At 44.6% G+C, this 24,271-nt stretch overlaps 1 protein-coding gene across 1 annotated transcript in view; it reads left to right on the top strand.

Annotated features, from left to right (window-relative positions):
• The window catches only part of LOC126267914 (LIM homeobox transcription factor 1-beta), a 51,930-nt gene extending 28,277 nt beyond the window's left edge, over positions 1 to 23,653 (top strand). Inside the window, exons 5-6 of the mRNA XM_049973223.1 lie at positions 19,084 to 19,188; positions 22,124 to 23,653. Of these exons, the coding sequence (XP_049829180.1) occupies positions 19,084 to 19,188; positions 22,124 to 22,371 (353 nt within the window). The 3' untranslated portion in view covers positions 22,372 to 23,653. The remainder of the gene's footprint in view (positions 1 to 19,083; positions 19,189 to 22,123) is intronic.
• Positions 23,654 to 24,271: the final 618 nt, after the last annotated feature.

Raw genomic sequence — 24,271 nt, 5'->3', positions numbered from 1 at the left:
CGGGTCACACCACAGTCACTACCACTCCACCAATCCCGTGTCAAAGCCCGGCTCGCACCACAGTCAGTACCGCTGAACCACTCCCCGTCAAAGCCTTGCTTGCCCCACAGTCAGTACTGCTCCACCAGTCCCCTGCCAAAGTCCGGGTCACACCACAGTCACTACCACTCCACCAATCCCGTGTCAAAGCCCGGCTCGCACCACAGTCAGTACCGCTGCACCACTCCCCGTCAAAGCCTTGCTTGCCCCACAGTCAGTACTGCTCCACCAGTCCCCTGCCAAAGTCCGGGTCACACCACAGTCACTACCACTCCACCAATCCCGTGTCAAAGCCCGGCTCGCACCACAGTCAGTACCGCTGCACCACTCCCCGTCAAAGCCTTGCTTGCCCCACAGTCAGTACTGCTCCACCAGTCCCCTGCCAAAGTCCGGGTCACACCACAGTCACTACCACTCCACCAACCCCATGTCAAAGCCCGGCTCGCACCACAGTCAGTACCGCTGCACCACTCCCCGTCAAAGCATTGCTTGCCCCACAGTCAGTACTGCTCCACCAGTCCCCTGCCAAAGTCCGGGTCACACCACAGTCACTACCACTCCACAAATCCCGTGTCAAAGCCCGGCTCGCACCACAGTCAGTACCGCTGCACCACTCCCCGTCAAAGCCTTGCTAGCCCCACAGTCAGTACCGCTGCACCAGTCCCCTGCCAAAGTCCGGGTCACACCACAGTCACTACCACTCCACCAATCCCGTGTCAAAGCCCGGCTCGCACCACAGTCAGTACCGCTGCACCACTCCCCGTCAAAGCCTTGCTTGCCCCACAGTCAGTACTGCTCCACCAGTCCCCTGCCAAAGTCCGGGTCACACCACAGTCACTACCACTCCACCAACCCCGTGTCAAAGCCCGGCTCGCACCACAGTCAGTACCACTGCACCACTCCATGTCAAAGCCTTGCTTGCCCCACAGTCAGTACCGCTGCACCAGTCCCCTGCCAAAGTCGGGGTCACACCACAGTCACTACCACTCCACCAACCCCGTGTCAAAGCCCGGCTCGCACCACAGTCTGTACCGCTGCACCACTCCCCGTCAAAGCCTTGCTTGCCCCACAGTCAGTACTGCTCCACCAGTCCCCTGCCAAAGTCCGGGTCACACCACAGTCACTACCACTCCACCAATCCCGTGTCAAAGCCCGGCTCGCACCACAGTCAGTACCGCTGCACCACTCCATGTCAAAGCCTTGCTTGCCCCACAGTCAGTACCGCTGCACCAGTCCCCTGCCAAAGTCCGGGTCACACCACAGTCACTACCACTCCACCAATCCCGTGTCAAAGCCCGGCTCGCACCACAGTCAGTACCGCTGCACCACTCCCCGTCAAAGCCTTGCTTGCCCCACAGTCAGTACTGCTCCACCAGTCCCCTGCCAAAGTCCGGGTCACACCACAGTCACTACCACTCCACCAACCCCGTGTCAAAGCCCGGCTCGCACCACAGTCAGTACCGCTGCACCACTCCCCGTCAAAGCCTTGCTTGCCCCACAGTCAGTACTGCTCCACCAGTCCCCTGCCAAAGTCCGGGTCACACCACAGTCACTACCACTCCACCAATCCCGTGTCAAAGCCCGGCTCGCACCACAGTCAGTACCGCTGCACCACTCCCCGTCAAAGCCTTGCTTGCCCCACAGTCAGTACTGCTCCACCAGTCCCCTGCCAAAGTCCGGGTCACACCACAGTCACTACCACTCCACCAATCCCGTGTCAAAGCCCGGCTCGCACCACAGTCAGTACCGCTGCACCACTCCCCGTCAAAGCCTTGCTTGCCCCACAGTCAGTACCGCTGCACCAGTCCCCTGCCAAAGTCCGGGTCACACCACAGTCACTACCACTCCACCAATCCCGTGTCAAAGCCCGGCTCGCACCACAGTCAGTACCGCTGCACCACTCCCCGTCAAAGCCTTGCTTGCCCCACAGTCAGTACTGCTCCACCAGTCCCCTGCCAAAGTCCGGGTCACACCACAGTCACTACCACTCCACCAATCCCGTGTCAAAGCCTGGCTCGCACCACAGTCAGTACCGCTGCACCACTCCCCGTCAAAGCCTTGCTTGCCCCACAGTCAGTACTGCTCCACCAGTCCCCTGCCAAAGTCCGGGTCACACCACAGTCACTACCACTCCACAAATCCCGTTTCAAAGCCCGGCTCGCACCACAGTCAGTACCGCTGCACCACTCCCCGTCAAAGCCTTGCTTGCCCCACAGTCAGTACTGCTCCACCAGTCCCCTGCCAAAGTCCGGGTCACACCACAGTCACTACCACTCCACCAATCCCGTGTCAAAGCCTGGCTCGCACCACAGTCAGTACCGCTGCACCACTCCCCGTCAAAGCCTTGCTTGCCCCACAGTCAGTACTGCTCCACTAGCCACCTGCCAAAGTCCGGGTCACACCACAGTCACTACCACTCCACCAATCCCGTGTCAAAGCCCGGCTCGCACCACAGTCAGTACCGCTGCACCACTCCCCGTCAAAGCCTTGCTTGCCCCACAGTCAGTAATGCTCCACCAGTCCCCTGCCAAAGTCCGGGTCACACCACAGTCACTACCACTCCACCAATCCCGTGTCAAAGCCCGGCTCGCACCACAGTCAGTACCGCTGCACCACTCCCCGTCAAAGCCTTGCTTGCCCCACAGTCAGTACTGCTCCACCAGTCCCCTGCCAAAGTCCGGGTCACACCACAGTCACTACCACTCCACCAATCCCGTGTCAAAGCCTGGCTCGCACCACAGTCAGTACTGCTGCACCACTCCCCGTCAAAGCCTTCTTGCCCCACAGTCAGTACTGCTCCACCAGTCCCCTGCCAAAGTCCGGGTCACACCACAGTCACTACCACTCCACCAATCCCGTGTCAAAGCCCGGCTCGCACCACAGTCAGTACCGCTGCACCACTCCCCGTCAAAGCCTTGCTTGCCCCACAGTCAGTACTGCTCCACCAGTCCCCTGCCAAAGTCCGGGTCACACCACAGTCACTACCACTCCACCAATCCCGTGTCAAAGCCCAGCTCGCACCACAGTCAGTACCGCTGCACCACTCCCCGTCAAAGCCTTGCTTGCCCCACAGTCAGTACTGCTCCACCAGTCCCCTGCCAAAGTCCGGGTCACACCACAGTCACTACCACTCCACCAATCCCGTGTCAAAGCCTGGCTCGCACCACAGTCAGTACCGCTGCACCACTCCCCGTCAAAGCCTTGCTTGCCCCACAGTCAGTACTGCTCCACCAGTCCCCTGCCAAAGTCCGGGTCACACCACAGTCACTAGCACTCCACAAATCCCGTGTCAAAGCCCGGCTCGCACCACAGTCAGTACCGCTGCACCACTCCCCGTCAAAGCCTTGCTTGCCCCACAGTCAGTACTGCTCCACCAGTCCCCTGCCAAAGTCCGGGTCACACCACAGTCACTACCACTCCACCAATCCCGTGTCAAAGCCCGGCTCGCACCACAGTCAGTACCGCTGCACCACTCCCCGTCAAAGCCTTGCTTGCCCCACAGTCAGTACTGCTCCACCAGTCCCCTGCCAAAGTCCGGGTCACACCACAGTCACTACCACTCCACCAATCCCGTGTCAAAGCCCGGCTCGCACCACAGTCAGTACCGCTGCACCACTCCCCGTCAAAGCCTTGCTTGCCCCACAGTCAGTACTGCTCCACCAGTCCCCTGCCAAAGTCCGGGTCACACCACAGTCACTACCACTCCACCAATCCCGTGTCAAAGCCCGGCTCGCACCACAGTCAGTACCGCTGCACCACTCCCCGTCAAAGCCTTGCTTGCCCCACAGTCAGTACTGCTCCACCAGTCCCCTGCCAAAGTCCGGGTCACACCACAGTCACTACCACTCCACCAATCCCGTGTCAAAGCCTGGCTCGCACCACAGTCAGTACCGCTGCACCACTCCCCGTCAAAGCCTTCTTGCCCCACAGTCAGTACTGCTCCACCAGTCCCCTGCCAAAGTCCGGGTCACACCACAGTCACTACCACTCCACCAATCCCGTGTCAAAGCCCGGCTCGCACCACAGTCAGTACCGCTGCACCACTCCCCGTCAAAGCCTTGCTTGCCCCACAGTCAGTACTGCTCCACCAGTCCCCTGCCAAAGTCCGGGTCACACCACAGTCACTACCACTCCACCAATCCCGTGTCGAAGCCCAGCTCGCACCACAGTCAGTACCGCTGCACCACTCCCCGTCAAAGCCTTGCTTGCCCCACAGTCAGTACTGCTCCACCAGTCCCCTGCCAAAGTCCGGGTCACACCACAGTCACTACCACTCCACCAATCCCGTGTCAAAGCCTGGCTCGCACCACAGTCAGTACCGCTGCACCACTCCCCGTCAAAGCCTTGCTTGCCCCACAGTCAGTACTGCTCCACCAGTCCCCTGCCAAAGTCCGGGTCACACCACAGTCACTACCACTCCACCAATCCCGTGTCAAAGCCCGGCTCGCACCACAGTCAGTACCGCTGCACCACTCCCCGTCAAAGCCTTGCTTGCCCCACAGTCAGTACTGCTCCACCAGTCCCCTGCCAAAGTCCGGGTCACACCACAGTCACTACCACTCCACCAACCCCATGTCAAAGCCCGGCTCGCACCACAGTCAGTACCGCTGCACCACTCCCCGTCAAAGCCTTGCTTGCCCCACAGTCAGTACTGCTCCACCAGTCCCCTGCCAAAGTCCGGGTCACACCACAGTCACTACCACTCCACAAATCCCGTGTCAAAGCCCGGCTCGCACCACAGTCAGTACCGCTGCACCACTCCCCGTCAAAGCCTTGCTAGCCCCACAGTCAGTACCGCTGCACCAGTCCCCTGCCAAAGTCCGGGTCACACCACAGTCACTACCACTCCACCAATCCCGTGTCAAAGCCCGGCTCGCACCACAGTCAGTACCGCTGCACCACTCCCCGTCAAAGCCTTGCTTGCCCCACAGTCAGTACTGCTCCACCAGTCCCCTGCCAAAGTCCGGGTCACACCACAGTCACTACCACTCCACCAACCCCGTGTCAAAGCCCGGCTCGCACCACAGTCAGTACCACTGCACCACTCCATGTCAAAGCCTTGCTTGCCCCACAGTCAGTACCGCTGCACCAGTCCCCTGCCAAAGTCGGGGTCACACCACAGTCACTACCACTCCACCAACCCCGTGTCAAAGCCCGGCTCGCACCACAGTCTGTACCGCTGCACCACTCCCCGTCAAAGCCTTGCTTGCCCCACAGTCAGTACTGCTCCACCAGTCCCCTGCCAAAGTCCGGGTCACACCACAGTCACTACCACTCCACAAATCCCGTGTCAAAGCCCGGCTCGCACCACAGTCAGTACCGCTGCACCACTCCCCGTCAAAGCCTTGCTAGCCCCACAGTCAGTACCGCTGCACCAGTCCCCTGCCAAAGTCCGGGTCACACCACAGTCACTACCACTCCACCAATCCCGTGTCAAAGCCCGGCTCGCACCACAGTCAGTACCGCTGCACCACTCCCCGTCAAAGCCTTGCTTGCCCCACAGTCAGTACTGCTCCACCAGTCCCCTGCCAAAGTCCGGGTCACACCACAGTCACTACCACTCCACCAACCCCGTGTCAAAGCCCGGCTCGCACCACAGTCAGTACCACTGCACCACTCCATGTCAAAGCCTTGCTTGCCCCACAGTCACTACCACTCCACCAATCCCGTGTCAAAGCCCGGCTCGCACCACAGTCAGTACCGCTGCACCACTCCCCGTCAAAGCCTTGCTTGCCCCACAGTCAGTACTGCTCCACCAGTCCCCTGCCAAAGTCCGGGTCACACCACAGTCACTACCACTCCACCAATCCCGTGTCGAAGCCCAGCTCGCACCACAGTCAGTACCGCTGCACCACTCCCCGTCAAAGCCTTGCTTGCCCCACAGTCAGTACTGCTCCACCAGTCCCCTGCCAAAGTCCGGGTCACACCACAGTCACTACCACTCCACCAATCCCGTGTCAAAGCCTGGCTCGCACCACAGTCAGTACCGCTGCACCACTCCCCGTCAAAGCCTTGCTTGCCCCACAGTCAGTACTGCTCCACCAGTCCCCTGCCAAAGTCCGGGTCACACCACAGTCACTACCACTCCACCAATCCCGTGTCAAAGCCCGGCTCGCACCACAGTCAGTACCGCTGCACCACTCCCCGTCAAAGCCTTGCTTGCCCCACAGTCAGTACTGCTCCACCAGTCCCCTGCCAAAGTCCGGGTCACACCACAGTCACTACCACTCCACCAACCCCATGTCAAAGCCCGGCTCGCACCACAGTCAGTACCGCTGCACCACTCCCCGTCAAAGCCTTGCTTGCCCCACAGTCAGTACTGCTCCACCAGTCCCCTGCCAAAGTCCGGGTCACACCACAGTCACTACCACTCCACAAATCCCGTGTCAAAGCCCGGCTCGCACCACAGTCAGTACCGCTGCACCACTCCCCGTCAAAGCCTTGCTAGCCCCACAGTCAGTACCGCTGCACCAGTCCCCTGCCAAAGTCCGGGTCACACCACAGTCACTACCACTCCACCAATCCCGTGTCAAAGCCCGGCTCGCACCACAGTCAGTACCGCTGCACCACTCCCCGTCAAAGCCTTGCTTGCCCCACAGTCAGTACTGCTCCACCAGTCCCCTGCCAAAGTCCGGGTCACACCACAGTCACTACCACTCCACCAACCCCGTGTCAAAGCCCGGCTCGCACCACAGTCAGTACCGCTGCACCACTCCCCGTCAAAGCCTTGCTTGCCCCACAGTCAGTACTGCTCCACCAGTCCCCTGCCAAAGTCCGGGTCACACCACAGTCACTACCACTCCACCAATCCCGTGTCAAAGCCCGGCTCGCACCACAGTCAGTACCGCTGCACCACTCCCCGTCAAAGCCTTGCTTGCCCCACAGTCAGTACTGCTCCACCAGTCCCCTGCCAAAGTCCGGGTCACACCACAGTCACTACCACTCCACCAATCCCGTGTCAAAGCCCGGCTCGCACCACAGTCAGTACCGCTGCACCACTCCCCGTCAAAGCCTTGCTTGCCCCACAGTCAGTACTGCTCCACCAGTCCCCTGCCAAAGTCCGGGTCACACCACAGTCACTACCACTCCACCAATCCCGTGTCAAAGCCTGGCTCGCACCACAGTCAGTACCGCTGCACCACTCCCCGTCAAAGCCTTGCTTGCCCCACAGTCAGTACTGCTCCACCAGTCCCCTGCCAAAGTCCGGGTCACACCACAGTCACTACCACTCCACAAATCCCGTGTCAAAGCCCGGCTCGCACCACAGTCAGTACCGCTGCACCACTCCCCGTCAAAGCCTTGCTTGCCCCACAGTCAGTACTGCTCCACCAGTCCCCTGCCAAAGTCCGGGTCACACCACAGTCACTACCACTCCACCAATCCCGTGTCAAAGCCCGGCTCGCACCACAGTCAGTACCGCTGCACCACTCCCCGTCAAAGCCTTGCTTGCCCCACAGTCAGTACTGCTCCACCAGTCCCCTGCCAAAGTCCGGGTCACACCACAGTCACTACCACTCCACCAATCCCGTGTCAAAGCCTGGCTCGCACCACAGTCAGTACCGCTGCACCACTCCCCGTCAAAGCCTTGCTTGCCCCACAGTCAGTACTGCTCCACCAGTCCCCTGCCAAAGTCCGGGTCACACCACAGTCACTACCACTCCACCAATCCCGTGTCAAAGCCCGGCTCGCACCACAGTCAGTACCGCTGCACCACTCCCCGTCAAAGCCTTGCTTGCCCCACAGTCAGTACTGCTCCACCAGTCCCCTGCCAAAGTCCGGGTCACACTACAGTCACTACCACTCCACCAATCCCGTGTCAAAGCCTGGCTCGCACCACAGTCAGTACCGCTGCACCACTCCCCGTCAAAGCCTTGCTTGCCCCACAGTCAGTACTGCTCCACCAGTCCCCTGCCAAAGTCCGGGTCACACCACAGTCACTACCACTCCACCAATCCCGTGTCAAAGCCTGGCTCGCACCACAGTCAGTACCGCTGCACCACTCCCCGTCAAAGCCTTGCTTGCCCCACAGTCAGTACTGCTCCACCAGTCCCCTGCCAAAGTCCGGGTCACACCACAGTCACTACCACTCCACCAATCCCATGTCAAAGCCTGGCTCGCACCACAGTCAGTACCGCTGCACCACTCCCCGTCAAAGCCTTGCTTGCCCCACAGTCAGTACTGCTCCACCAGTCCCCTGCCAAAGTCCGGGTCACACCACAGTCACTACCACTCCACCAATCCCGTGTCAAAGCCTGGCTCGCACCACAGTCAGTACCGCTGCACCACTCCCCGTCAAAGCCTTGCTTGCCCCACAGTCAGTACTGCTCCACCAGTCCCCTGCCTAAGTCCGGGTCACACTACAGTCACTACCACTCCACCAATACCGTGTCAAAGCCTGGCTCGCACCACAGTCAGTACCGCTGCACCACTCCCCGTCAAAGCCTTGCTTGCCCCACAGTCAGTACTGCTCCACCAGTCCCCTGCCAAAGTCCGGGTCACACCACAGTCACTACCACTCCACCAATCCCGTGTCAAAGCCTGGCTCGTACCACAGTCAGTACTGCTCCACTGCCAAAATCCTGTTCACACCACCCTGCCAAAGCCTGGCTCCCTCGCACTTAGATCCACTTAATATACCTTGCTTCACCAATATTTGAGGTCTCGTATTTGCAAATGTGAAGCTATCCTGTGTGGCACAAGCCTCTTTTAAGGCCACGCCCAGGGTGGACAAAATAACACTGGCCTGGAAAACATTTATAAGACTGACACAACACAAAATGATGCTCACGATAAAACAGCATGTGTTCATTGTCAAGTGTTATGTGAAGTGTAATTCTAGCAAAAGCCTGCAGCTTTGTTTTTGCAATAGTTTAAGATCTTAGTGTTTTGCCAAAACCTCCAGTAAAATGTGACAAACAAAACTTATTGGCAAAATGCCATAAAATGGGATCTGTAGTGAATAAAAACTGTAACTATCTGAAAACAATCCAAACACCAGAAAACATTGCTCAAGTGAAGGAAATCCTGAAACAAAGCCCAACAAAATCTCAAAACCATCTATGTATGCAAGTGAGAATTATCAAAAGGGACCAGCATCAGTACACATACATGAGTTACAATGTATGAATGAACTTTTGCATGTTGAGTTCTGCCATTGGTTTCTGAGGCAAGTGGAATCAGAACTTTTAAATCTTAAGTTTTACATTTCTCCAGATCCAGCCTGGTCACCCTCTCAGCATACACCAACTTATATATCATGTGCCATTATGCATCAGAAAATTCCCTCTCTGAAGAGCCATTGCATAATCTCGAGATTGGTGTTTGGTATGCAGTGTCAGTGTAACAAGATACTTTCACCAAACAGTTAACATTAACTGGTATATTCGGAAACTGTTTAGTCCACATGGAGATCAACTGAAATAAGATGAGTGATCATTTGGACATTTTCAGCAAGACAGAGCAACAGCATACACTGCTTTGTCATCAGTCATGAGGTGTTTGGTTAGGAGAGGACAGTCAGCAGAGGCGGTACAATCTGCTAGACACCCCATTTACCTGACCACTCTCTGGGTGATTTTTACCCATTGGGCAATTGAAAGGTCGGTTGCACTCGAATAATTCTCACACACTGGAAGAGCTACAACAGAATACTGAAAATGCTAATGCTGATCCCTCAGGTAGAGCTGCTCCACGTGTCTCACAGTTTGATAAACCTAGCACAGTGCTGTATTGATGTCAATAGTGACCACTTCCAGGATTTTCTCTACAGTCCATTTACAAGGTTCAGTCCTGCGTCAGTCTCATTGTAAATATTTTCCAGCCTGTTTTGTTTTTCCTTCCCAGACAACTAAGGAGAGGGATACCAGAACCCTACTGCCCAAGATGGTGAGCACACCAAGATTACCAATGTATCACATGATTGAAACTTTAGGATAGTCGATACATTGATACAATCATAAACCTTCAGCACTACTGTGCGATTTCATTGTCAGAGGGAGAAAAAAAAATTACCTCTCAGCATAAAAACAGCTCTTTCTTAATGTTAATAAATAAATGGTTGTAGTGACACTCCTATTGTTTGAGGTCATATTGTCACCCCTTGGATGGCTGATTTGGACTGTAGGCTGCTAATTGGTTCTGGCACCATCAGTATTAGCACGGTTGTACTGCAGTTTGGCAACTGATGCCATCACATTAGTGGAACACATCGTATTTAGCACTAACAGATCCTAGATATCTACAGTGCAGTGCCGTGAGTATCTGCCCTCCAAATGGGATCCACGGCCAGTAATTGATGAGATTCTTTGCCTATGCCCAACCTGCTTGGCAAAGCATTGACATGTCATCATTGATTAATTTGTTTTGCCCTCAAAGGTCTTAGATCAGGAATCTTTTACTCTGCCATCCAGAGTTCCTTTTTGTGTGTTTTACCTAGTGCTCTAGTAACATCATTGAAATTCTAGATCAATTCTTGTCACATATTCCTGCCATTTCATTCTGTATTTTATTATTCCTACTTTAAGGTTGGATGTGGACAGCAGATACATCATACTCCAACACAGAAAGCTCTGATAAGAACTTACTCATTGTCAGTTTCAAATGATGAAGCTTACCTTTTATGGAGATAGTGTCCACTTGCAAGACAAGATGTAACACACTATATTTTGAAATACTTGAAAAAAAAAATGTCTCAAGGAGGTTATTTGCAAAGCACATTCCAACAGATGACAAAGGGCACAACTTTATCAAGTGAAATTGCTCTGCTCTTGGAACTGCACAGCATTTAAATATTGTTGATCTACAGCCTAATGTTAGTCAGATCACCACTGACTTGAAAGGGGGGGCATCAGAAACCAGTTCCACCAGCCCTTACAGATGCAAATGCACCACATCAGGTTCAGCAGAAGACAACCAATATCACATCCAGTGTCTTACTGTTACTTTGGTTAGTCAGTGCACATACTTCTGTATCTTCACTCACAAACACTTTGTATTTCCCACATACTGACCTCAATATGTTGTCCTTCTGTGGCCATGATTAATAATCAAATGTAGTTTTGAGGTTGTCACATGTAACACCAAGTCCATTAAAATGCCACAACAAACATACTGCCCTGACACTGCTACTGAAATGCATTGATGCATGTTCATTTGCCATCAAATGGCTCAGCAAGTTGAAAAGGCCCCACACAGCCTGGGATTGAGCTTTTCTTTACTGTGGTTGTCGCTTATTTGACCAACTTATAACATCTAAGGTCCTAGGCCCCTTATAAATGATTATGACAACACACAGCCAGATGACTTCACTCACTCTGTCTAAGAAATCTACATCTAAACCTGTTATTGACTTAAAAACCTGGTCTCTGTTTTCAAGTGTAATTCCTTTAATTATTTACAATAACCAAGACAAGAGCTTTTGTGATGTTTTGGTACTAAATAAGATTTTCCAAGCTTTTCTTTGAGATATAATACATCAATTGAACATATTTTTGGCTTTTACAAAGGCCTAAAAACCATCTTCATGAGCCTCTTTTGAGCTCAAGTGTCCCAAGCGGTATATCCACACTTTGGGCATCAGATAGGATAAGCTCGCTACATGGTGAGGTAAATAAATGCTTGCTAGTAGGCAGTCTCACTCAGCTTCATGTGTCACCTGTCGTCTGCCTCATAACAACAGAGAGGGGCAGGGGAGGCCACCTACAGTCTGCAGCCTCCCCATAGAAAAGAAGAAAAAAGATAGCAAACTGGAGTCAAATTCCACCACGCCACATTGACAGGTGTGTCCTCATCAGTTTAGTATGAGTGTGAAGAAAACCAGAGCATGTAATAAACAGTCATTTGTTCTGATCTCAGATCTCTTGCAACATGTTCTATCTCCTCAAGGATTTCCTCAATCAGGCACAGATTGAGAGGGCGGGGCGGGGGGGGGGGGGGAGGGAGGGGGGGCGGCAAGGGGGAGGGGGAGAGTGTCACAGTTTGTTATGTACTTCATCTCCTCTCACCTGCCCCCGCTTTTAAAGTGCCACAGATCCCTAGGATTTCAATAATAATTACAATGAAATAATACCAGTTTGGTAAATTGCATCACTATAGTAAAAATTATTGTTATGTGAGAAACATAAAATGAGTACCAGAAGAACTGTATGTTGACTAGGAAAGATTAAGCAGAAAAATTTGAATACCTAGATGAGTGGATGGAGCCTAACGTATCAGAGAAATATGCCTTTGTGTCACATGTCAACATAATGAAAATGGCCTACATGCTAAAGGTTTCTACAATAAGAGAATGATATCATCAAATTCCAAAATTAGGCATTACTGCACTGTTATTGAATCTACCTGTGGCAGAAACTCTTACAATGAACAAGAAAGGTCTAATGAAGCAACTTCAGATCAAAGAGAGAATGATTTTGGGATAAATCCTGGGTCCCATCAAAGAAACTGCAAGTGAGAAGCTATATAAGCATGTCAAAAACTAAATGCGAGAAGTAAACATTTTTTCCTGAAGATATCCAGAAGCATCAGCCACTTAAACAAAAAAACTATTAACACACAAGTTTCCAGAAAAAGCTGAAGCCTGAAGACAAGAAAGGCATGGGCCCAAGAGAGAAACGAACAACATTGCAAACTGGTGCAGGAGCACTGGATGATAGAAAAAATTCAGAAAAAGAGACAGTTGAATTGACATGGTCCTTGGTTGGGCAAAATGAAGAAATGAAAACAACAACAATAGTAATAATAATGATAATAATTTTTTTTTTACATTTCTGTTTAGCACATCACTTTAGCATAATTTCCAAGAAACTACAATTCAGAAAAATACATTGTTTATAAAGCATTAGTCTGAAAATTTGAGAGCTTCATGTGTCCTCAAATTGATTTAAGAACTATAACACCAGAATTCCTCAAAATGTGCACTCACAATTACCAGAAATTTACTAAGCACTGCCATAGTGAAGAAGGGTCTGCAGACTCTGGCTATGTGAGCATGTAAATGGGGAGGTGCACTCATTTTTTTACTTCTGTTTGGGGAAATCAGTCTATGTTACTTTTTTCTGTTTTGATTTGTTCCATTTGTTCTGATTTTCCAGTTCCAGCTCTCGAACCATTTCCAATTTGTTGTCTGCAGCAGGCTAGATCAGCCCATGCATGGGTGCCTTTATCTAGCTGCCATGTTTTCTATTGGCTGTCAGGCCACAAGCTAATCCACATGGGTAAACCCTCAGACAACCAACTGAAAAGTGTCCTTAGTAACAGTCACTTGCAATTTTCTAATGTTCCTTGACCTTTCCAAGACTTATTGCTTTCCTGCTCTTTGTTCTCCAAAATTTTAAGTTGTTATACATAAAAATGTAAACCATTTAGCAAAATGGTCGGGGGGAGGGGGGGGGGGGGGAATCTCATAACACACCCCTTCTTGTGGATCTGTACCTGTCCTGACTAGGGATCTATAGAAAAACTATATCCACATTTACATATGTTCTCTTCACAACTGAAAAGTCAGATAAGTCTGAACTATGAAAGTCTGCAGTAGTGTTGCAGCTTCACTTCACAATGTTTTTAGTTTTTAGTTTATTTTGTAGCAGATTATGCTTTGTTTCCTCTACCCTCCAAAGAAATTAATGGGTTATCTTCCTTTTTCTGCCACACTCTCACATCATAATATAAATGTATTTGTCAGAAATGTTTCTCTTTATACCAGCCTGATGAATATAAATCTAATTATAGTAATACTAATTCCATGCTCTTATAAAACACATAATTTAACAATATTTTGGCCATAATGATGCCATATGAACATAACCAAATGTAGTCTGCATTCTAAATGTCAAGACGTGCACCAATTTGTATTGCAATTTGCATACTGTTATGTTTCTCGTGGTTAGCAAGAATCAGTCCCTACACATCTCTTTTGTTTTTACTTATTTATTAATTTGTGTTCTGTTGATCAGTATACAAGAGGTTGGTTGGTTTGTTAATGGATTTGGGGCAGGGGACCAAATAGTGAGGTCATCAGTCCAAAGCATACAACAGAATTGCATGGATATGGAACAAGTGATAATTATACATGAGCATATTACTTATAGATGTTAATAGATACAAATTATAGTATGTGTATAGGAACAAAATATGCTAATAATTACAAACTTGGCCATTTCCAATAGTTAACAGAGATGTAAAGCAATAAAATAACAAAGAACAATTATTCCACATTACATGTTACAAGGTCCATAGAATTGAAGTGTATTGTTATAGCCTGAGCAAAAATCCCTGTTCTCTTTTTGCTCTTGTAATTCCTACATTGTAACTTAGGTATGACACATTGTATTTGTGATATCTGATATCACTACTTTGTAACAGAATACAATAACCTAAGTTAACACAGAAATTTTCATCAGTGATATATTCTTCTTCACTATTTACAACAGTCCACCAATGCTGGAGCAACTTTCTGGTTCTGCGACTGTAGAAATAGCATTGTTTTGAGGCAAAGAACTTGTCAATCTTGTTCAGAGTGCATTTTCATCTGGAAAGGAAGTTCCTTGAAGGTTGTTTGACAGAGACCAGAAACAGTGAAAATCTGAGGATTCATGATCAGGTGAATAAGATGGTTGTGGAATGACTTCTCAACTCAACTCATTTACAGTGTTTTTTGTCGGGCTAGCAGAATGCGGGTAGGCATTATCTTGGAGTAGCATCACTTCTAGCAATCTTCCTGGTTATTATTCTTGCATTGCATCTGCAATAGATCTCAATTGTTGACAGTAAATGTCAGCAGTGATGATTACACTTCAGGGAAGAAACTCGTAGTACACTGCATCGTCACTGTTCCACAGTATCTTTTTTGGATGCACACAGGTGTTTGTATGGGTTGTTGCTGCTTTGTTTGAGCTCAGCCTTTCCTTCCTTTTCCTTGTGTTAGCATAAAGACACTATTTCTTGTCACCAGTAATGATATAGGACAGCAATGGTCAGTGATGTTCATGAGCCAATTGATGACGAGCAAGCAGAGATGTAAATATGGCCACCAGATGATTTCTACGATTTTGACTTAGAGCATGCAGTATCCATACACCCAGTTTTTGAACCTTCCCCACTGCATTCAAATTTCAAATGATCATGGAATTATCACAGTTCATCAAATTTGCCAATTCTCAAGTACACTAACATGGATCATTGTGGACTAATGCTTTTCAACAATCTTCATCAAACCCCTGAGGGCTTACTGGACACAGACAGTCACTAACATCAAAACAGTACTCCTTAAAATGAATACACCATTTTCTTCCCATGCTCTGTCCAATGGCATTATCGCCATACAAAACACAAATGTTTCTGGCTGCCTCAGCTGCTTTCACCCCTCTATTGAACTCAAACAGATGAATATGTCAAAAATGTTCCAATTTCTCCAGTTGTCACTCCTTTTTCTAGCGCTCACAACTCCACTCACTGTCTCCAAAATATTTAAACTCAAATAGCAATGCTGAACTACAAATAAAATATGACAGTTGATAAATAAACCTATAGCAACCAGAATACCAACATGCAAAACAAAGCTCTACAAACTTAAGCACCAACTCAGTATATAAAATATACATAACAAAGATCACACTACAAAAAGACAATTTAACTTGAGCTTCTTTCCCTTTATAGACAATCAGTATAACCAAATTAATGTGTTAAGCCATAGGGAATATTTTTCAGTAGACTTGGTTAATTTCAAAAAGACCCACTTGGAGATAACTGGACTACCTGCAGAAATGATCAATATGAGAAACAAATTAAAACTGTATTTAATAAAAAAACAGATTTGATGGATAAGAAATGTACCACAGAATTGTGATATCAGTGGGCCAGATGTATCTGTTTTGGAATGCTATCGCAAAAATTAACTGAATCCAGGATACCACAGGCCTACATTTTTTTTCCATTTGACATTGGAGGGATTCTAATTTTGATGTTCAGCAAGAGTTATTCTTGTTATTGCTATTCTTGAATTTTTTGTTTTACTTATCCTTATACCAGATAATGTGGTAATTAAATATATCATTTAACAGTTCTTTAAGTCAGTCACCCTTTTAGGTAGAAAAGCAATTTCATTAATGATTCAGGGAATTAGTACCTGATTTTTTTCTATCAACTCTGTGTTTTTTGATCACTTCATTCATTTCTCCTTCAGCATGAACATATGATTGACTATAATCTGAAGCCTTGTCTTACACTCATTTTTGTGTGAGCTTGTCTTGCTCAGTTTACCTTTGATTTGCAGCTACTAAAAATAATTCCTCTGTCTTCATACTTTGTCCTTATTCTCTCAAGGCTAATTGTAAGTGATTGATCTTGTCTCTGTTTTTTTTTTTTTAACTGTGCAGAAAATTAGGGCTGATTTACTGTTCCTGAAACATACTTACCATCCACCATCAACAAATAGTTTTTTCTACAATATTCAAGCAAATGATTTTAAATTGTCAGTTATCAGGCTCATCAGTATTTTTTCAATAGAGAAAAGTTTTCTCTGAAAATTGTAAGACATATCTCTTATTCCATAATTTTGGTCTCTAAGTTGATTAATATCTCCCAGCAATTTTAGTAACTATAAAAAGTGTAGAGCATACATTTTTCAATATTCTGTTGAATTCAGACTGAAGCTATCAGCCTTTTTTCTTCTTCCATTCAATGTATATCTTCTCTCACTTCACTCTACTTCTTGGTTATGATGCAGGTCCTCATCATACTATTTCTGACTGTGCAAGAACCCATGAATTCATCAATATTCTAGATATGAATCAGAACATCCAAGAATATCAATAGAATTTGTATAGATGTAAAAGCAAAGTGGCTACAAGGTAAATATGAAGGAACCAAGAAAGAAAGAAATATATGAAGAAGTGATGTCTACAGAAACTCAAATATTGATTGTAGTATAAGAAAAACAAAGGTGTTAAATTGCTCAATAACACTCTGTAACCTGGTGCAATGCATAAAAAAGTCAACTCACTTTTGGTAGGAGTGAGGGTCAAATCAAATTATAAACTGGCGACATAGATTTAGGTTTTTCTTTTTTGTGGTTTCTTAAACCATATGGCACTATTGTCCATATGATTCCTGAAACAAGAGGAGGGCTGAAACCTATTAGGAAATAATTCTAGTACCTTTATAAAGATGTCCTTACTGGAGGGCAGCATTTTCTTACTGGAGGTCAGCATCTAGCAAGGTGATGTAATTGTTCAGATACTGAACTCCCTATTGGCAAGACGGGGGTTCAGATTCACAAGCAGTAATACAGAATTACATTTCACTTCACTTAAGACAAATACTGCAATGATTTGTTTGACAAAAACACAAATGTTTCCCTCATTAATCAGAGCATATGTTCCATGTCTAATGACTTCATTGTCAACAGAAAGTTACCTGCATTTTCCCTACTTTTCAAGGGTAGCACAGAGCCTTGTCATCCTTGAAAGACAAAATAAAGAGAAAGGAAGTATGTGTTGCTTGTTCAATAAGAAACAAGTGTTGATATTGTCTACTAAACAATATAGTCATTCTCCAGTCATCTCCATTCTTGGAAGAGGAAACAGTCAGGAAACCTCCCATAACTTACTCTCCAATTTCCTAGAGGACAATGAAGATCTTATGAAATCCTATACAGTATGTCAAACTGAAGGAAGAAATCATTGAACTAGTCATTGGTCATCAAAGCAAATCTAGAGTCTATTACAGTGTTCAAACAAGCTAATGAATCACAAGTTGCCACAGTTTAACCAAAAATTATTATAATACTTCATACTGGTAATACAGGACAATTTACCTTCAAGTGTAGTGGACAATAATGAAATATACTTATTCAGGTAGTATGTACAGGTGCTCTGCAATTCTTATTTGTATTATTAAAGATATGAACTGACAAAGCTTATACCTACTGAATAACCCTAATTATTTTCACTCAATGTGATTACTATGGTCATAGTTAAAAGCCAACAGTACTTTATACCAGTGTGATATGGATTAGATACGTTTGATGATCAGCTTTTGAGCAACATTTTGTCACTCCTAAAGCAAAATAATATGCAGATCTGGAACAGGACTTTCTATTCCAGGTCTACATATTGTTCTGCTGGTATAAATAGAAGACATTTTCCAGCTGAATCTAGGAAAGCAATAATTTTTAGATCCTTTAAACATGCTGGCTATGGTATTATAGAGTTACCCTCACAGTTGTGTGTGTAATACAACAATTGACCTCTAACACGATAAACAGTGCCATCCATTCAAAGATAATTATTGCCTAAGGCTATAAAACAAACAGTTCATCCACATAATGGAAATAATTGTCAAAGGTAACAGCACAGTGCAGACCTAAAAGTAGGATCATCTTGTTAAGACATAAATGAATTTGATGTCTTGGCAATCTGTATGTCTGATAGTGCTCATTTTTTTCCACACTCTGTATGTCATGATGTTCCTTCAGTCAAATATCTTTAAGTCAACTGCATTCAGTGTATATTCTGATGATGCATGGGCAGAAGGTGGTGATTATTATGTGGTTGCTCATGGATGGTCTTGTGTTATTCTTCATTAAAATTTTTCATTGTTTGACAGCAAGCCTACTGTCATGAAATTACACTATGGAATGCTTCAGTGCCATTAAGTAAGTCACAGTCTGGCTGATCAGCCTCTGCCTTACCAATTGTTCACAATAGTACAGATGTTGGGAAATCTTGTTGCTGAGATAAAGCAAACAAAGTGAAAATTAGCAGTGAAAACTATTAGTTCCTGAGACTCCAGGATCTGAGACATGCTGTACTTATCACTCATACATCTATCTCAATTGTTTAGGTAAACAGAATGGTCATTTTCCTTTTCCTGTAGTAATACTGAATGGTCATACTGCAAGCCATCCTAGAGACAACATTCTGCCCATGATGTACCAGTATATCTTTATTCATCAAGTGTATTGAACGCCATCGTCAGAGTCTTCAGAACTCACATTTTATTTATGCTACACCGCAATAAAATGCTAACAATTTTGTTTGTGCATAGATCAGTACCTTGGCGTCAATGGCCTATCTGTGAGGGATCCTGATGTCAACTTCACACCATCTGGCAGCCAGCCGCTCAACCCCAATGTTCCCTACTCACCTGATGGTAAGTGCTGCTGTTACTGCTAAATGGCAAGAGTCAAGTTATGATGTCTATTTAAGAGTAAATCAAAGCTTTCCTTAATTTCAGTTGTTCCTACTCAATTTCTGAATGATGATGCATGGAACCACAAGTAATATGTCAGCTGGGAGAGACAGAATGTTCTGAGTGCTTGTGAAAACATTTAATTATTGCATTTTTAGCACACATTAGAAAACTGAAGACACTAATATATCTAACCAGTGCCAGAGTGGATGACATTAACATACCCTAGTGATAATGGAGTGTGGGAACAACTATCTGTGTCTACCTCTAATTATTTTTGGTGTTCATCCAACACATACAGATATGACAATATTTACTACTCAGCACTTATTACAAAAGGCATAATACAATATCATTTTTGTTGCCATTCAAAATTATGAGAATTCCAATCATTCTCCACATTATAAAATTCTCTGCACTTTATACAGTGCATAAGAACTACATAGTTTGGGAGGAATTACTGAAGCAGAAGAATAGTTTACTACTAAAACCTACGTACATTTCTACTGATGCCCATATAAAAGTTTTCATATAAGTCAGTTATGGTAATCCCCTTGGACTTTCTGCTGCATACAAAATCCAGCCTGACATAATGCTTCATCTATCTACCTGATACTTTTGCTGGATCTCATCAACCTGTTACCTGAGCCAGCACCTGTATAGACTGCAGATGATGCACTGAATGTGTGCAACAAGCTATCTCTAATGTAATGTATACATACAGTGCCACCATGTGGTAGCTGTTGCCAAGACTTACTTATTGTTACCAAACACTGCCATCAAAATCTTATGGTAGGTGAGCCAAATGTACACTCTGTTTTAATGCACGATAATGTAGTTTCCATTTCTTTCTTTAATTTAAAAATCTGTATTGACAAGATTAGTGCTATCCACCAGCCTTAATTATGATACTTTCTCAAGAACACTATGCCAGTAGAGGAGTGTGACAGCAACTCAACGACTTGCCACCTATATTCATGAAGATGCAAAGTTAGTTCTTTTTGCTGATGATACAAGTATAGTAATCACACCCAAGAAGAAAGAATTAGCTGAGGAAACTGCAAATAATGTCTTTCAGATAATTATTAGGTGGTTCTCCACAAATGGATTCTCACTAAATTAAAAAAAAAAACACAGTTTATACAATTTTGTACAGTAAATGGCATAACACCATTGATAAATATAGACTATGAGCGGAATTCTATTGCTGAATACTCAAAATTTCTGGGTGTGGGCACTGATGAGAAATTGAGTTGGAAGAAACACATCGATGATCTGCTGAAACGGTTAGGTTCAGCTGCTTATGCTATAAGGGTTATTGCAAACTTCAGTAAATTTGCCTACTATGCCTGTTTTCATTCACTGCTTTCATATGGCATCATATTTTGGGGTAATTCATCATTAAGAGAGAAAGTATTCATTGCACAAAAGCGTGTAATCAGAATAATAACTGGAGCCCACTGCAGATCATCTTGCAGACATTTATTTAAGAAACAAAAGATATTCACAGTACCTTCACAATACATATATTCACTTATGAAATTTGTCATTAATAACCCAACCCAATTCAAAAATAACATTGAAGTGCATAGCTAGAACACTAGAAGAAAGGATGATATTCACTATTCTGGATTAATTCTCACTTTGGTGCAGAAAGGAGTGAATTACGCTGCCACAGAACTCTTTGGTCATTTGCCAAATAGTATTAAAAATCTGACAGATAGCCAACCAACATTTAAAAGCGAATTAAAAGAATTTCTGAATGACAACTCCTACTCAATAGATGAATTCTCAGATATGAAGTAGTAACTGTAAAAAAGTTAATTAATTAATTAATTAATGTGTGTAAAGAAAACTTACATTAAAGTGACTTGTTCTACATCATTACAAAATGTCATATCCATGGTCTATGGAACAAGGATTAATGTATGTATGTATGTATGTATGTATGCAACTATCTGCATTATCTCATATGCCATACTTGGTTCTTCAGTCAAGCAGTGCTTCGTTATTGCATAATTCTCACATTTTTATAACCTAATGTGAGAGTGGTATTCCACATGTCCTGGATCATGTAAACAGTCTGATGTATAAGATTTCTAACAGTTAAATGTAATAGAACCACTGAGGCTGGTGAGCAACACACACTATTCATGTTAAATTCCCATACAAATCCCTATCCCTATATTTTAGAACTTATGGTCCTACTGTAAAGCCTAAGTGGAAATCCTGTTTATATGCTGTGTGCTTGTAGTGTATATCAAAGTTCACTGGTGGCATTTATGGATAACAGTTAAAGCTATTAACGAGGAAGTGTACTGGAGTGTAGAAAATCAAAAAATATTCAGATTCTTTCATTGACCTCTGGCTATTAATTCTAAGTGAACTCATTTTAATAAATTAACATTTGACTTACCCTTATTGTTCTCTATTTTAAAAAATTAGTCTGTGGAACAACACAGGATGGAACAAAATATAGTAATATTTATACAGGGAGATATGTACAAAATAGGCAAAAGTAAGTTCTTTTCATTCATTTGTCAGTTGTTTTCATTTTGTTATGTATCTTAACACTATGGAAGTCCCCCCTTAACATATATGATAGAACACTTAAAAACCCAAAAAAACAGAAAATCTATAACTTGACATAACTGATAATTCCACATTCTCTGTCAGCATCTCTTATTAAACCCATTATTAAGTACAAACACTCCCAAATTATTAACCACCACATATTATGTCTTTATTTATACACCTACTTCTCTAAAGCTACAGTGTTTTGTTATGTTTGTGGTTGGTTCAACTGTATGTAAAACAAACAAACATTCACCACTTCAAGTAATATGTTTGAATTTTATCATTTATTTATTAATTTGTGTATCTGTTTTTTTTTCAGATGGTTACCCTAACCACTCAGGGGAAAGCTTCTGCAGCTCTGATATTTCACTGGATGATAGTACAAATTTTGAACAGCTAGATGAAGGTGGCTCGGACAGCATGTCCCTACAGAATCTTGAAGTGCAGCACACTCATCAGCATCCTCCACACCCACCACCTGACGTTTTACTTCCTAGTGTTGTTCAGGTTAACCCAATAGACAAACTCTATCTCATGCAGAATTCATACTTCAGCACGGAACAGTGACTGTTGTAGTCTTCTGGAGTGACATAACAAGCGGAAACAGATTTTACAACATGTGCTGCATTGTGTTCTCCCTTCAGTCAAGCCTGCTTACATGTTGTGAATGGACACAGAAAACTTCAACACTCAAAATGGAGGGAAGCATGTGTTCTACTTGCTGATAACTTGCATAGACTATTGTGTAAACCAAAAACTGCTTAAAGCAAATATGCTATGTATCTAAAACATTAAGGTCAGAAGTTCATTTTCAACAGATAACTCACGTTTGAACAAAAAACAGGATTCCTACCAAAGCAGACAGTTTTTTGCATTACAATATGAAGAACAGCAAAGGATTGTAAAACAAAAAAATATACATAAAAAACTTATCTACCATCTTTGAATTGCAATGATCATGTATAAAAACAGACTAAATGACAGTTTTTATTTTTGAAATATGTACCAGTATTTATTACCAAACAAAATATCAAAGCCCGAAGAACATAATATTTCCAGTTTATTGCCCAACTTCAATATACAACTAAACATTTAACCTTAAAGAGCAGTATGTCTCCAGAATGAATGCTTTAAGTAATCAATGGAATGCCTCCTAATTAATGCACAATGTCTGAATATTTAACAATTACAAACCATACTTTCTTTACTGCAGTTAAATCCTGATTAAAATATTACTTAATGTCATAAAAACCAAAATTTACAGTTTTCAACAATGTTTATAAAATACATTAGCATTTATGATCTGTTTATTATGATTTGTAATTACATACACTCACTGAGGCTAAAAAGCAGACTCATATTGGTAATTGACTGCCTTTTTATTGAGTTGCCAAAAAATATGGACAATGGAAATCAAGTTTTTGTCACTATGTGACTACAGAGTAACTATGCTCATTAACAGGATTACATAAAAGGACACATATCTCCAGTTTTCTTTTCCTTAAATTTAAAAACTGGAAATGAACCTGCTGATCTAAATATGTAAGATAATGAACTGCTGATTTTACTCTGTACACAAATTACTGTGGGTAACTGGAATTCCTATATGTGAGGAAACTAGAAAAAAATATTCCAGTTATAAGTAATGGATTTTTGTGTAAGGTTACAGGTAAGCTATTGCTTCTAACTATAGGTGGCTTTATACATTTTGTATGTACAAAGAACAAAGCCCTGTCCCATTTGTGTTGTGTTGTATAGTGTATCTTCTTGCAATGTTCACTGCTGCACTTAGTAGTAAATAATTGCTACAAAAAGGTCCATATTTTGTACAAATGCAATTTGTTCTTGTGTCAGATGTCTAATTGTAATATTAAAATTAATAAAATTATATATTTCTCACAGATCTCTCAGTAAATTTCTAGCTGTAAACCGAAATACAAGATTACATATTATATCTCAGTGTCTTAAGTCTTTCACTGTCATTAATGGGTCATATTGATATTTCAAATTCTAGATTGTCAAAGTTATATATGTGGGAACATCTAAACTATGAAGCAATCTGTGCATTGCTTCAGAGACAGGTTTGAGTCCGATCTGCATATTGTTTTAGAAATAATTCCAATTCAACTGGCCCTGAGCAACTGACTCTATTTACGGACAAAATAAATGTCTAAGGAAGAATAGAATATGTCAAAAGAGAAGTGTAGCTGTTAGGTTAGTAGTGGAAAGCAACTTTACATTTCTATTTGAAACCTGAGAGTGCTGTTAATGTTCACCATTAAAGGAGAAATAAGCATGGAACAGACTCACTACTAAAACTAACAACTTCATTCACTGCTGGTAGATCTGAAGCTGATTACACAATATGTAATGCACACAAGGTGAGATCAGGGAGAACAGAGTTAGTATATTCTCGCACTGGAGAGCTTTTAAGATAGCTAATTTATGAATAATATTCTAAAATATC

This window comes from Schistocerca gregaria, chromosome 4 (assembly GCF_023897955.1).
Source record: "Schistocerca gregaria isolate iqSchGreg1 chromosome 4, iqSchGreg1.2, whole genome shotgun sequence".
In the NCBI taxonomy this organism is placed as follows: Eukaryota; Metazoa; Arthropoda; class Insecta; order Orthoptera; family Acrididae; genus Schistocerca; species Schistocerca gregaria.
Note: the sequence above shows the minus strand (reverse complement) of the source record. Positions and strands in the feature narration are given on the sequence as shown.